Source organism: Hippoglossus stenolepis, chromosome 2 (assembly GCF_022539355.2).
Source record: "Hippoglossus stenolepis isolate QCI-W04-F060 chromosome 2, HSTE1.2, whole genome shotgun sequence".
In the NCBI taxonomy this organism is placed as follows: domain Eukaryota; kingdom Metazoa; phylum Chordata; class Actinopteri; order Pleuronectiformes; family Pleuronectidae; genus Hippoglossus; species Hippoglossus stenolepis.
The window spans coordinates 31,166,191-31,178,895 of NC_061484.1; the positions used below are offsets into that span (position 1 = coordinate 31,166,191).

Here is a 12,705-nt window from a genome sequence, read left to right on the forward strand (position 1 = left end):
GAGACAGAGAGAGAGACAGAGACAGAGAGACAGACAGAGAGAGAGAGAGAGAGACAGAGAGAGAGACAGAGACAGAGAGAGAGACAGAGAGACAGAGAGAGAGAGAGAGAGAATTTAATTTTGAAAACAACTTTATTGGTACTATTTTTGACAACACACATTGAAACACCTAATAAATTCTTTTAAATTACACATTTAGCTAAATAAATAAATAAAAGAATCCCACCAGATAATCAGCACAAACGAGTTCTCGACTTGTCACAGAACATAAAACATCTTGGAAACACCACAGATCATTGAGTCCAGGTCACCTGCTGCTTTATAAAGACTACAACCACCAGTCTGGATCTAATCATGTTGACACCGACAGGGACCGACTCAATGTGGACGTTCTGCTCTACCTTCCTCTTCCTGGTTATGGACACCGACTTCTTAGCCCTTTAAAACCATAGATAAAAACCTGCTTGTTGAAAACCTCTTTAAAACTGGTAAAAACAACTTGTGAAAACAGAAACAGATCAGAGAGACGGTGACACTCATAAAAACAGTGAAAGGTTGTTTCCTTTACACTACAAAATGGACATTGTCTTCCACTGTGTCCTTGATTATGGAGACAAAGGCGTTCAGCACCATGATGCCATGGATCAACCTCCACTGGAGGTCTCCGTGTCTCTTACTCAGTGGAGGTTTATACAACGACCTCCACTGAGGTCCGGTTTCTTGGGCTCCACCAAAATAGCTCCTCCAAGGAGTGTCAGTCCGTCCATTCAGTTTTTTAATGTTAAGTGTTTATTGTTCTATAGAGAGTTTTTCCGGAAGCTCCCTCCAGGGAGACCGGGCGAGCCGGCTGCACCAGAGGTCCAGGACAGTCGTTTACATCCAGGGCCAGGAAAGTGGCGGGGAAAGGGTCCTCCACATTGGGGAAGTGGAACCATTTTTTAAAAGAGTTTCAAAGCAAGATGTCCTGATCTGCCAGTCTTCTCCTCCAGTGGTCAAGTACCCTCTCCATTGTTCTTTCTGATTTAATCCCCAGTTTGTTGGCCAGCCCTGTGGGGTCTTCCAGTCCAGGCCCGGCTAGCTCCACCACCTGGCCCAGCGTGGAGACCCCCGCAGCCTGCAGCACTCTGGACAAGGTGCCTTGTGCCCAGCGGGGGGGATCTAAAACGGTCCCGTACAGGACAGGCTCCTGCAGCAGCCAGTGCAGGGAGGCCCCCTGTTGCCTTCGCTCTTTTTTTAACAGGTTCCAAACTTTAAAAACACTCTTGTAAAAACCAGGAAGAGATGGTGAGACTATCTTGTTGTCGTTCATTAAAAACTAAAATCCAGACCCAGGCTGTTAGAGTGTTGCAGGATGCACCGGGACAGAGGTCTCCACAGAGCGTCCCTTGGCCCGGTCAGCAATCTCTGGATGAACTGGAGGCGGAAGGCAGCGCCCCTGCTGCCCAGATGGACCAGGCCCTGCCCCCCCTCCTCCTTAGGAAGGAAAAGGACACTCTGTGGGATCCAGTGCATCCTGCCCCAAAAGAAATGTATTAAAACCCGTTGTACCTCTGCCAGGAGAGAAGGTGGAGGATCGACACAGGCCAGCCGGTGCCACAGGGTAGATGAGACCAGGTTGCTATTAGTGTCCGGCCTCTATACGACATCTTGGGCAACAGCCACTTCCATTTTATCCATCGACCTTTAACCTTCTGAAGGACATTGTCCCAATTTTTACCAATGTGGGTCTCATGTCCCAGGAAGACTCTGAGGTATTTGAGTCCTCCTTTCTTCCACACCAGACCTCCAGGCAGCCTGAGCCGATCCCCCAGCTTCTCTCCAACCATCAGAGCCTCGCTCTTCCCCCAGTTCACCTTTGCAGAAGAGATAAAACCAAAGTTATTTACAGTGTCAGATAAAATATCGATGTCTTTTTGTGTATTTACGAGGACGATGAGATCATCTGCATACACAGATAATTTAAAAGATACACTGCACTGGGGGAAACACACACCTTTTAAAACCTTCCTCAGCTCATGGAGCAGAGGCTCGATGGCCAGAGAGTACAACATACCAGAGAGAGAGCAGCCCTGCCTCACCCCCCTCTGGATGTTAAAGGGAGCACTCAGCCCGCCATTTATTTTCAGAACAATCGCAATGTCTGTATAGAAAACCCGGATCATGGCTATAAAGCCCGGGTTGAACCCAGAAGCAGCCAGAGTCTGCCATGAGTACTGGTGCTCAACCCGGTCAAAGGCCTTTTCCTGGTCTATGGAAATAAGACCAGTCTCTATTGCCAATGAACTGGAGAGGTCCAAAACATCTGGAATCAAAGTGTCACTTATGAGCCTGAGTTTCATTGTGACGTGTTGAAGATAAGATGATAATAATAGTTATTAATTCATTTCATGATATACAGTCCCGACACTAGATGTCGCTGTTGAAGTTCCTTCTCGTCCTCTCGTCCTCATGTCGACGTGGAGCTGATGTCTGTATTTCCTGAAACAGGAAACCTCGACATACAGTTTTTCAAGAGACGTCAGATTCACGTCAGTGAACTTCCTGTTTAAGAAGACGGAACAGTTCCACCTTCACACTGTGTGTGTTTGTCCTTTCTCTTCGTTTCAAAATAAAAAAGGGAAATAACTTCTTCGACTCATCAACGTTTTTTTTTTGGATGCTTTGATTGAAGATCTTTAACTGAATGTTGTCACATGACCGTTCACGTACACTGGTCATGTGATGTAAACAGGAAGCAGATTGTCTCCTTTGCAGGTGGTTGCTTAGTAACAGAAAATACTATAATATATATAATAAAGTAAGAGCAGTTCTGATCAGTCGCCATCGATAGTATTTTATTCTTCTTTAAAAGTTTAAAGTTGATTTTTGCTGCTGAGTGAAAGTTGTGATTTTAAATGGTCTTTTTACAAATCTGAGGTCGATCATGTGTTAAACCTCCGAAAAATATTTAACCTTTGTTATATTTCTATTTATTATATTGTGATTAGCGATGTTGTTTTTGTACGCAGCTCTACTTTCAGCCTCCACATTGTTCAGTTATTCTTTTTTGTCTCATATGAATCAGATTTTCTGAAATCGTAGTTTTTGATGTTAACTTTGACCTAAGATGCAGATTTAGTCTGACGTTCCATGAAGCTGTGATCGAGTTTAGAAATGATCCTGGATGTTTTATGGTTGGATTCTTCTCTTCTGAAGTTTCCTCTTTGTCTTTCTTTGTTTCAGTTTGAAGTTATCATTAGATTTTATCTTTTTAATTCTTAATTCCTGATGTCTCATGTCTCCATTTTAAGAAACCGTGTAAATGTTATTTCATTTTCATCTTTACTTGACACGTTGACTCAAATGTCCCTGGTTTCGATTCACCAGAGTTTTCTGGATTCTCACGTCGGATCAACAAACTGAAGGAGTGGATTTGTGGGTTTTAGTGTCAAAGCCCCACAAGCAGAACGACAGGAGTCAGTTCAGACCTGAGCCAAAGTTTATCCTCTTCCACTGGAGCTTGACTGAGGAGGGAAACCAGGCGATTTACACAAATCTGCTCCAAACGGTTAAATGGAGAGATTAGTCCCCCCCCCCCCACGCTCCAGTTCCTCCTCAATGGATCTGCTCTCCCAATCCGCTGAGTTTCCTACATACGCCTCATTTCAAAGCCTGAGGTGGTGTCTCCCTCCTTGAATCATGACAGGAGAGTGTGGACGCTGAGCGGCTGCAGCAGAAACACTTTAATGCTTTGATGACACGTTTGGTTTTGAAGCAGAAAACTGCCGAGCTGAAGCAAACATGGTCCTGACTGACAGGCGTCCCTCGTAAGACTGACAGGCGTCCCTCGTTAGACTGACAGGCGTCCCTCGTAAGACTGACAGGCGTCCCTCGTTAGACTGACAGGCGTCCCTCGTTAGACTGACAGGCGTCCCTCGTTAGACTGACAGGCGTCCCTCGTAAGACTGACAGGCGTCCCTCGTTAGACTGACAGGCGTCCCTTAGACTGACAGGCGTCCCTCGTTAGACTGACAGGCGTCCCTCGTTAGACTGACAGGCGTCCCTCGTTAGACTGACAGGCGTCCCTCGTTAGACTGACAGGCGTCCCTCGTTAGACTGACAGGCGTCCCTCGTAAGACTGACAGGCGTCCCTCGTTAGACTGACAGGCGTCCCTCGTTAGACTGACAGGTGTCCCTCTTCAGGGGACGGTGCCTTGATCCCTGCCTTTAAAGCTCAGTGTCAGAGGATGTGAGGGCATCAAATGTGTTGACTTAAAAATGGAGAAGGAGCAGAAAAACAACATGTGGAGGAAATAAAAAATCTCTGCAGGGAAACAAAATGATCAGTGACGAGTGGTGTCATTTATTCCCACACATCAACCTGACAGTGAACGCAGCATCTCAGAGCAACTTCATGTTTTTCACAGAAAACTGAAAAAACAACAGAACACAAAGAAATGCACCGTCCAGTGTTGATTGTCTCCACCAATCACAGCAGTTTTAGTCCGTGTACATTTAATTACAGACTCATGTGAGGTCACTGTGACCTTTGACCTCTCTTTGATACAAACTGAACATTTGAACCAAATTTAAAGAGATTCCCTGTTAGACATGACAGAGGATCTATTAGCAGCACCTTTCTCTATCAGGGGCCATTCAGGGTTCAGCATCTTGCCCGAGGACACTTCGGCAGATGGGGAAGACTGGGTTCGAACCACAGACTTTCTGGTTGGAGGACAGCCGCCCATGTATTTTATATTGTCTTTATTACTGTTCATATATAAGTTTGGGTGATTTACGGAACTGATGCTATTTTTCATTCATGTCGACTGTTCCAGAATCGAACCAGCGACACAATCTTCTGACAAAAGTTCACAACTTTTCAAAATAAAATCAGTTCAGCTCCATATAAAGTGACGAAACAGGAAGTGATTGTGTGAATGTTGTTGTCATGACGGAGATCAGCTCCTGTGTCTCAGTCTGATGAAATACAAATAATCAGATTATAAAAATGATCTTGACTACATTTTACAAACATCTGAACCCAGAGGACACGAGGACTCAAGCGTGAACTGTGGACTGAGATATTTGTGTTCTTCCCGTTTCACGTCCGTCACGTGTTAGAAACCTCGTCAACACGCCCACTCGCTCACTGCTCACTCCAGAACATGTCAGGAACATGTCAGGAACATGTCAGGAACATGTCAGGAAAATGTCTGTGGTTCAGTTCAGTGAAAACAGCTGTAGTGACATCATCAATGACATCATAGACTTTTCTCAGTTTTAATCTCATGAAGCAGGTTTGATCATTTGTGTAAAACCAAAATCAGTTGATGTAGTTTGAAGTTTCTGTTTAAACTTTAACATCTAACGTGTGTTTGTAATCTTTAATCGTTTATCCTACAGGATGTTCAGCAGCTGCTCGGTCTTTAGTGTCGTGGGGATCATGTCGCTGGACGCTCTGAACTGTCAGTGATAGATGAGATCAGAGTATCTGACTCTCTGATCCTCAAACTGCTCAGACCTTCTCTAACCAGCGTCCGCCAGCGTCCAGGTCACATTTCAAAGACAGATGGCGTCCACTGGGGGAAAGAGACATTTAGCTCAGTGTGATGTAAACACAGGTATAGAGACACGCTGCTAACTCGGTGTGTTGTTTAGAGCAGCAGGGTTTTCTGTTCAGACGCACAGGACATGAAACATGGAGCGAGTCTGTGGCTGAGAACCAGAAGCAACACGTGGCTTTGATCACTGATCAAACACTTAACTCTTAACTTCTTCTTTGTTTGGTTTATTGACAGGTGGCAGCAAACGTCATTACGACCATCTCCAGAAGGGGGCAGCCCCACACAATCGAACAAAGAAGCTTCTTCATTGGTTTTCCAACGTTAAACTCTCTGTCCTGAACTTTATTTCAGACTCTGTTGTTACTTCCTGTTTTACTTTGAAGTCACTAACCTAGTGTGTCTATTGGTTGTTTTATTTCCTGTATTGGCCACCTTGTGTATTTGAAGTGTCTGTAGATGGCGGTAATGGGCCTTGATGTTGCTTGTCACCTGCCAATTAACCGAAATAATAAGAAGAAGAAGATGGCTCCTTGAAATGAAGCCAAAACATCTGGATCGCCCCCTGGTGGCTGGCTTCAGTGTAGGTCATGCCACCGCCTGAACCTTTCATCCGGAAGTTTTCTTTTAATTCAGATCAGATTGTTCAGTTTCACAAATTACACAAGAGAATTAGAAATCACATTTTGTTTGGATCCTCGTCATGTTCTATTTGCTGTAAAGTCATAAAAACTAAACCTTCGTTTACGTCCTGTTATATAAAAACAATCTTTGCACCAAACCTAATATATTGATATCATTTTTATATATACTGGATCACTACCAGTCTGTATTTAATTATAATCTTTATTTGCATTTGTTTTTGTGGTTGTGCTGATTTGTTGATAAATAAAGTTTATTTCGTTATAAAAGTTTCAAATATTTCACAACAACTGGATTTAGGATGACGAGGGAGAATATCACCTGAAGGGGGCAGTGGTGTGACACTGTGGAGGTGAGCGGCGCCACAGCTCCAGAGAAGAAGAAGAAGAAGAAGAAGAAGAAGAAGAAGAACCAGGAAAACAAGAAGAAAAGATGGCGGGACGTTTAAAAACTGCTCCGACAAGTGGATGAACCTTCACACTGTTATATGAACGTGTTCCGGGATCGAACCTTCACACTGACGTGTTGTCGCTGAAGCTCCGGGACCATGAACCCTCGGCTCGGGCTGACAGGCCTCCCGCTCAGGCAGAGGTCGAGCCGGCTGAGGCGGAGCTGCAGAGCCGCTCAGAGAGCAGCGGATCCCGGGTCAGATCCCACACGCACTCCCGGTGAGAACACGTCAACACACCTGCTGCACGGTCCTGACCTCTGACCTCACTGGACCCAGGTCAAATCTGTCTGTTTCCTCTCGTCCAGATCTCAAGACGCCGACCAGAAGCTGCAGGTCCGGAGGATCCGCTGTTTTCAGCGGAGAGTCTCCTCACAACGACTCCGACCTCCAGCAGGACATCATCTGGGACGCCACGTCTCCATCTCCCAGCAGACTCAGTAAAACTGTCTTCATGTCACTTGTAGAAATAATCCTTCCTGATGTTCCACCTCAACGTTCCTGTTGTTTATCTGCAGGTAAAAGAGGAAGAAGACATCCTGGAGGTGTGAACATCTCAGACATCGTCAGCAGGATCGCTCCAGAGGTCAGAAACACAACAAACCCCAAACATTCAAATCCATCAGACCGAGTCTGCTCATGTCCTCCTCGTGTTGTCTCTTGTGTCTGTGAAGCGCGGCAGACCAGAGGTCACAGAGCCCACGCTGCAGCAGTGGATCGGAGACAGCGCCATCATCCCCTGCACTCCGGAGGTTCAAGTCCCCAAACACAAGAAGAAGTCCCCAAGGTGGGTTCAGCACCAACACAGCTCATCACTCACTCACTCACACTAAAGTCCAAACATGTTCATGATGTGTTCCTCACGTATTCCTGACACGTTCCCACGTGTTCCTGACGTGTTCCTCACATGTTCCTGACGTATTCCTCACATGTTCCTGATGTATTCCTCACATGTTCCTCACATGTTCCCCACATGTTCCCGACGTGTTCCTGACATATTCCTAACTACACAACATGTTTTACACAGTTCATGTGTGGAAACGGCTTTTGATTAAAAGACCAGTTATTGTTTTATTCTTCCGCAGGTCAAACGGCGTGGACGAGCTGCTGAAGTTGGCCAAACAGTTTGACTTCAACATGTTCCGTCAGGACGAAGAAGAAGTGGAAGACCTGCACCAGCAGAGTCTGGAGCTCCTGTCTGAGGACATCTTGGATTTTGAGAACGACGACCAGGAGGATTTTAAACCTTTGCTTCACAGAAGCTGTGAACCGGCCGGGACGGACGCACACGTTCTCCTGGACCAACACACGGAGAACCATTTGGATTTTCTATTTGATGGACCCACCCAACACGTGAGTGCCAGTTTAAGTCAGGTGTCGTCTGCTCAGACGTCACAAGTTAAACCTGCTCACGTTTTATCTTCCAAAGAGGCTTCTGGGAAATCTGCAGCTGTTTCCACCACGAACAGTCACGGAGGGGCAGCGCGCGATGAGTTCGAGGACGACTGGGAAAACGACGACTTGTTAATTGATTCACTGGTTTTGGAGATGACACAAAATCCACAGAAGTTCACTGCTCCGATGCACAGCTCGACACAGAAACCAACCAGCGACACAATGTACCAGACGGCGGTGGAAAAAGAAAACGTGAGACAAAGAACAACGTTCAAACTGGAATCTAATCCTAACTTCTCTGTGAGGAGGATCCAGACGTGGACAAACTCCAAACCAGCAGACGCCGACACTCGGAGCAGGTTTTCCTGTTTTTCAGCTCAGTCTCAGTTTCTCGGACAAACGTCAAACTCAGAACCGCAGAAGTCCTGGTTTGATCAGAGGACGAGAGGTTTCAGCTCGTCTGCCTCGAACGCAGATCCGAGTTTCCCAAAGAAACCTGTCGTACTTTCTTCCCTCGTGGAGCCCGTGGTCGTCTCTGACGTCCTGGATGAGGACCTGGACGCCTTCTTCTTATCGGACCCGGTTTGGGACGATCCGGCTGACGACGACCTGCTGTGTGAAATGTGCGAGGACCTGGAGAACCAGATCCAGAGCTCGGACAACATGTCCGCCAAACAGACTCCTCTTATCCGCCAGACGTCAAACAGGAGAGCAGCGCTGCAACCGTCCAACAGAACCTGGGACAACAGGAGCCCCCAGCCAGCCAATCAGCAGCCAGTTCTCCAGAAACAAACGGGTCGCACGCTGGCTGCCGTCTCTTCCTCTAACGTCACTGCAGGCGTTCAGGTGAACGTGGTGAAGGATTCGTTCAGATGCACTTCAGGATCCAGCAACCTCAGCACAGCGGCGAGCAGCCGGGTTCAGTCAGCTGCTGCGGCGCCGCTGCGTAACGCCAACAAAGAGCAGTTCACCTTCAAGAAGCCAAACAACCCAGTTTCCACTGAGACCGACGAAGGTGAGAGCCCAACAGAGCCGCTCTGAAAACTCACCGTGCAACAACACGTGCTTTTAGAAGGAGGATGTGTTGTGGGGGCGGAGCCTCGGCACTGTTTTACCTGCTTCCTGTTTCTCTTCCTCAGTTGTGGGTAAATGTTCGGCAGCAGAGATCGAGCTGAAGAAGCTGCGGGCGATGGAGAAAAGACGACAGCGACTGAAAGCCGCTCAGAACCTCGGAGCTCCGACGTGACATCACCGCCGCGCGTGACATCACCGCTCCGACGTGACATCACAGCTGCGACGTGACATCACCGCTCCGACGTGACATCACCGCTGCGACGTGACATCACCGCTGCGACGTGACATCACCGCTCCGACGTGACATCACCGCTGCAGGTGTGACGTCACCCTCAGAATACAGATTTGTTCTGCTACAGATTCTGTAAAACTCTAATTTCATGATTCTTTTCTGTCTCATTTATTTTTGGAATCACAACATTTTGTTTAAAGGAAACTTTTACTTTTGTCTGTGTTAAGATTCACTTCAGATCATTTTCACTAGTGATCATTAATGATGGGGACATCATTGAACTGCATAGTTAGCTTAGCATTAAGCCGTTAGCCTCGCTCTGCCTGATAAAGTGTTATTGTGTCGTGTTGAATCCAGACACAAACTAAACCTGGTGGATTTAGGTTTAGTTAGCGACTTGAGCCGGAACATGTTTACACCAAACCTGAGATTCACACGGTGACGTCACCGTACCAGTTCTATGTTAAACCCACATGACGTTTGTTTCTGCAGAAAAGACAAACTCAGAAATGAAGGCTAAGCTAAGCTAAGCTAAGCTAATGAAACTGCCGACTGATCCTGAAGGAATCGACGAATCACACGATCGCCTCAGCACGTCTTAGTCTGAGGCCGCTGATGGTTTGGACTTTATTTAGTTTTGCATTTACACTCGTGATGAAATCATTTTATCTTTAACTCTAAAACACTGACATGAAACAGTCAAGCATATTTTACAAGATTCATTTTAAATAAATAAAAGTTCCATGAATAAGGTTGAATGTGTCTCTTTGTTTTTTACACGTTTACACTGAGCGCTGCGCCTCGTCATTAACATGGAGCAGATCTGATCAGTGTGTCCTCCGTCCTCAGTGTGTAACCAAACCCCCCCACACGTCCTCAGTGTGTAACCAAACCCCCACATGTCCTCAGTGTGTAACCAAACCCCCCCACACGTCCTCAGTGTGTAACCAAACCCCACATGTCCTCAGTGTGTAACCAAACCCCCACACGTCCTCAGTGTAACCCAACCCCCACACGTCCTCAGTGTGTAACCAAACCCCCCACATGTCCTCAGTGTGTAACCAAACCCCACACGTCCTCAGTGTGTAACCAAACCCCACACGTCCTCAGTGTGTAACCAAACCCCACACGTCCTCAGTGTGTAACCAAACCCCCCACACGTCCTCAGTGTGTAACCAAACCCCCCCACACGTCCTCAGTGTGTAACAAACCCCCACACGTCCTCAGTGTGTAACAAACCCCACACGTCCTCAGTGTGTAACCAAACCCCACATGTCCTCAGTGTGTAACCAAACCCCCACATGTCCTCAGTGTGTAACCAAACCCCCACATGTCCTCAGTGTGTAACCAAACCCCCACTGTCCTCAGTGTGTAACCAAACCCCACATGTCCTCAGTGTGTAACCAAACCCCCACATGTCCTCAGTGTGTAACCAAACCCCCCACATGTCCTCAGTGTGTAACCAAACCCCCACATGTCCTCAGTGTAACCAAACCCCCACATGTCCTCAGTGTGTAACCAAACCCCCACATGTCCTCAGTGTGTAACCAAACCCCCACACATGTCCTCAGCTGTCTCCACATCACTTTTTATCAGGAACAAGAGGAACTTTAATGATAAAGGTAAAACAACTTCTTTAGTTTCTTCTGTTCTTTTCAGTGTCACACGTATTTACAGGTTTCATATTCATATAAAAATATGAAGACAGATTCATTTCCTTTTATTTCCACAAATCAATAACACATTAATCAATAACATCAGCCTCACTTCAGCCAATCACAGGACAGTGTCAGGTGAGCTCAGATCCCTCCAGCCGCTGGCGGATCCCACACAGTTTCTGTCGACTGCGTTTACATCAAACAATCAAAATATCAACTATTCAACAGCTTTCAAACACGATGCATTTCTCTTTGGGTTCATGTTTCTGTTTAAGACCTTTTGATGAGACCAACTCCACTTTAAATCAAATTAAAGTGATTAAAAAGGTAAATTTCAGCAGCAATAATTTGCCTTTCGAAGACTTGAACTGATCAATTTTCATCATTTTATGGAAAAAACAATTAACTGAGAAAATGATTGTTAATCTTAGTAACAATTAAAATGTTCAACGATTCATGGCTGCAGATTGAAGACAAACTGATTTAGTTTGGTTTCATTTAATGGTTTCACAGCGACACCTGTTGGTGGGATCATTACATTACATGTTTAATGCTCCTGTGAAAAGAAACAAACTTTTATTTTTCAAGGCAGCAGAACAGACACTGACCTCATGACCACGTTTTCAGTTTGAACATGAAGCTAAGACAGACAGACAGACGGATGGACAGACAGATGGACGACGACGACAGACAGACGGACGGACGGACAGACAGACAGAAACAGGTGGACAGTCAGACGAGAGGACGGACAGACAGAGACAGACAGACAGACAGGTAGTCAGACGGACGGACGACAGACAGACGGACAGACGACAGACAGACGATGGATGGACAGACAGATGGACGGACAGACAGACAGACGGATGGATGGACAGACGACGAGACAGACAGACAGACGGACAGACAGACAGATGGATGGACAGACAGGAAAGACAGAGACGACAGACAGAAACAGGTGGCAGTGGAGATGGACAGACAGACGGATGGACACAGACGACGAGATGGACGACAGACAACGGATGGACGACAGAGGACGAGACAGACGACGGATGGACAGACAGACGACAGACAGATGGATGGACAGACAGAGACGGACGACAGACAGACAGACGATGGATGGACAGACGACGGACAGACAGACAGACGGACAGACGGACAGACAGACGACAGACAGACAGACAGGTGGACAGTCAGACGAGATGGACAGACAGAGATGGACAGCGGACAGACAGACGACAGACGATGGACAGACAGATGGACGGACAGACAGACAGACGGATGGACAGACAGATGGACGGACAGACAGACAGACGGATGGACAGACAGACAGACAGATGGACGGACGGACAGACAGACAGACAGACAACAGGTGACAGTCAGACAGACGGATAGTCAGACAGACAGACAGACAGACAGGAGAGAGAGACAGGTAGAGACAGGTAGCAGACAGACAGATGGACAGACACAGACAGGTGGCAGACAGACAGACAGAGAGAGAGACAGAGACAGACAGGTAGACAGACAGCAGATGGACAGTCAGACAGACAGACAGTCAGACAGACAGATGGACAGACAGACAGATGGACAGACAGACAGACAGACAGACGGACAGACAGACAGACAGACAGACAGAAGACAGACAGATGGACAGACAGACAGATGGACAGACAGACGACGGATGGACAGACAGACAGGTGGACAGACAGACAGACG

At 46.8% G+C, this 12,705-nt stretch overlaps 1 protein-coding gene across 1 annotated transcript; it reads left to right on the top strand.

Annotated features, from left to right (window-relative positions):
- The first annotated feature begins 6,551 nt into the window (after positions 1 to 6,551).
- On the top strand, positions 6,552 to 10,086 carry etaa1a (ETAA1 activator of ATR kinase a). The gene is made up of 6 exons (XM_035165776.2): positions 6,552 to 6,853; positions 6,942 to 7,073; positions 7,152 to 7,219; positions 7,308 to 7,420; positions 7,719 to 9,043; positions 9,168 to 10,086. Exons 1-6 carry the CDS (start codon positions 6,733 to 6,735, stop codon positions 9,272 to 9,274), a joined length of 1,866 nt encoding a protein of 621 aa, XP_035021667.1. The 5' UTR covers positions 6,552 to 6,732; the 3' UTR covers positions 9,275 to 10,086.
- Positions 10,087 to 12,705: the final 2,619 nt, after the last annotated feature.

Bases quoted from the DNA above. Each gene is read 5' to 3' on its own strand.
- etaa1a (XM_035165776.2), top strand. From the start codon at position 6,733: ATGAACCCTCGGCTCGGGCTGACAGGCCTCCCGCTCAGGCAGAGGTCG. The intron at 7,421-7,718 runs GTGGGTTCAGCA...ATTCTTCCGCAG, and splicing joins CACAAGAAGAAGTCCCCAAG to GTCAAACGGCGTGGACGAGC. The intron at 9,044-9,167 runs GTGAGAGCCCAA...TCTCTTCCTCAG, and splicing joins TTCCACTGAGACCGACGAAG to TTGTGGGTAAATGTTCGGCA.